This window comes from Amphimedon queenslandica, unplaced genomic scaffold (genome assembly GCF_000090795.2).
Source record: "Amphimedon queenslandica unplaced genomic scaffold, v1.1 AMPQUscaffold_8250_Cont19805, whole genome shotgun sequence".
Taxonomy (NCBI): domain Eukaryota; kingdom Metazoa; phylum Porifera; class Demospongiae; order Haplosclerida; family Niphatidae; genus Amphimedon; species Amphimedon queenslandica.
Genome location: NW_003551472.1, coordinates 1 through 2,432, shown reverse-complemented (window position 1 = coordinate 2,432; position 2,432 = coordinate 1). Strand labels below are relative to the sequence as shown.

Sequence of the window (2,432 nt, the reverse complement as noted above, 5' to 3'; positions counted from 1 at the left end):
ATCAGTTTCAATAAGAATAAGATTGGGAGTCACGCACAGCAGTGTTCAAAGATTAAGCTACCAGAACCAACCCTCGGGGATATATCTAAGGTATATGGCATGTAGTGTGAGTTGATTGTTAATTGAGAGCAATTTTTGGAGCCTTTTCGAAAATTATTGTTTTCTTACAGTGCCCGAGATTTTATTGTTGGACAAGGGCTATATAATCTTTGCTCTATAAGCCTTTGCTTTTTTTGAATTGGCTTGTTTTAAAGTATTTGTCGAAAATGCCTTAAACTTTATGCGTAGCATAAGGACATCAATATGTATCAGAAAATGTGATAAAAATTGGCAGTGATTTTGGAGCCATTTTTGGAAAAAAACCATGGGCTATAGCCTTTCCTTTTTTTCAAAAAATTGGCTTGTTTCTAAAAATGCTAAAAACTCGAAAAATATTTGTAGGAAACGCCTCAAACTTTCTGCATAGCATAAGGACATCAATATGTATCAGAAAATGTGATAAAAATTGGGAGTGATTTTGGAGCCATTTTTTGGAAAAAAACCATGGGCTATAGCCTTTCCTTTTTTTCAAAAAATTGGCTTGTTTTTAAAAATGCTAATAACTCGAAAAATATTTGTAGGAAACGCCTCAACTTTCTGCATAGCATAAGGACATCAATATGTATCAGAAAATGTGATAAAAATTGGGAGTGATTTTGGAGCCATTTTTGTAAAAAAAACCATGGGCTATATATAGCCTTTGCTTTTTTCAAAAATTGGCTTGTTTTTAAAAATGCTAATAACTCGAAAAATATTTGTAGGAAACGCCTCAAACTTTCTGCATAGCATAAGGACATCAATGTGTATCAGAAAATGTAATAAAAATTAAGAATCATTTTTTGGCATGTTTTTGATGCATGGCTGTTTGAAAAATAATGCTGATTGTACACGTACATGTTTCAAAATTATCTATATTTTCATTCATGTAACTCAAACTTGTGTGTCAGTAGTAACAAGAGTACATAATGTAGTCTTGGTTGTAACTATCATAACTTGTTGTATTCATTCTCCTTCCTCTTCCTTTAGGCTAATGAGATATTGAAATGGTCGGGTCACCTCAAAATGAAATTACATGTAAGAGCTGCACTCTATTACACTAATATAAATCCATTTAAATATACATGTACATGTACACCAATAATCATTGTTACATGTGTGTATGTACATGTACATGTAGTTGACTATTTTGTTTTGCTTTTTTAGGGACAGAATTACTCCATTATTGGTTACTTGACTGCTAAAATGGACAGCGAGGAAAGATTTATGTAAGCTGCTACAAAAACTGATGAATACTTCCATGTTAATATTTTCTTCCTTAGTCATTCCGGCTCCTGGTCCAGTAACATTAATCTCATTCCACTGACTGGCTCTGCTTCTAGAATATTCTGGAAGACTCTACAAGGCCCAGAGGTCAAACCGCTTGACCTTTTCTTCAACGTGTTAGTCGTTGACTCTCGCTCTGCTGCTTTCCAGAAACTAACAAAGAAAAAGATTGTAAGTTACTCAAAATACACGTACACGTACACGTATAACATCAATTTTATTTGTGAGTAATTTTAATTTTTTGAGAGAAGGATTTATTTTTAATATTCTATTTCTAATTTTAGAATGCAGTGACTGGCCTAAAGCCTAAGATTACATCTGGTAGGAGAGAGCTCACTATTTTGTACATTTACTGGAGCGACACTGAGAAAAGAATGAAGGCTTGTGTGGCTGAGCTTCAGAACTATTTAGTCAAAGAAATGCAGGTTTGCTTCCTTGCTGGTTTTTAGCATTTTGGATATTTAAATTTTATTTTTATTAGAATAAACTTCAGCAGCTGAAGAGAACCTCACAACTGAATGAAATCACACTGGAGGTATAATAATAATGATGATAATAATAATAATAATAATAATAATAATAATAATAATAATAATAATAATGATAATAATAATAATAATGATAACAGGGCACCTTTTTTCAAGGGCTGTAAATTTCACGAATTTACCTAAAAATCTATTTTGCGAATTTAATTTTTGAGAATTTATGCTGTCTGCCATCTTTTACCGTAATAATTTGATTTTTGCAGAAGTAATTTTTGCAAATCTTCAAAAAATTGCAAAATCTGTGAAATATACGGCCCTTGAAAAAAGGGACCCTACGGTAATAGTAACAATAGTACATGTTCATTGTAAATTTATACATATACAGCATGTAAATATATCATTGTACTTGAAAAAAATATTTGTTAGATGTGCCCTTTTTATTACTAAAATCTTTCTCCCCCCCCAGACCTCAAGGTCAGGGTCCCACAGGGGTGGTTCCTCCAGTCGCTCAACTGCTCCTGGCCCTACTAACCACTCCTCTCAACCTGGCACTGATCGCAGAGGAGGCGGAGCATCGTACCTAGA

At 33.4% G+C, this 2,432-nt stretch overlaps 1 protein-coding gene across 1 annotated transcript; it reads left to right on the top strand.

Moving 5' to 3' along the window:
• Positions 1 to 10: 10 nt before the first annotated feature.
• On the top strand, positions 11 to 2,423 carry LOC109591407 (uncharacterized; the record flags this gene model as incomplete). The annotated part of the gene is made up of 7 exons (XM_020007149.1): positions 11 to 90; positions 1,066 to 1,113; positions 1,243 to 1,304; positions 1,359 to 1,533; positions 1,647 to 1,787; positions 1,844 to 1,897; positions 2,314 to 2,423. Coding segments are annotated over exons 2-7 (554 nt in total), but the record flags the coding sequence as incomplete, so codon positions are not given.
• Between the last annotated feature and the right edge of the window lie 9 nt (positions 2,424 to 2,432).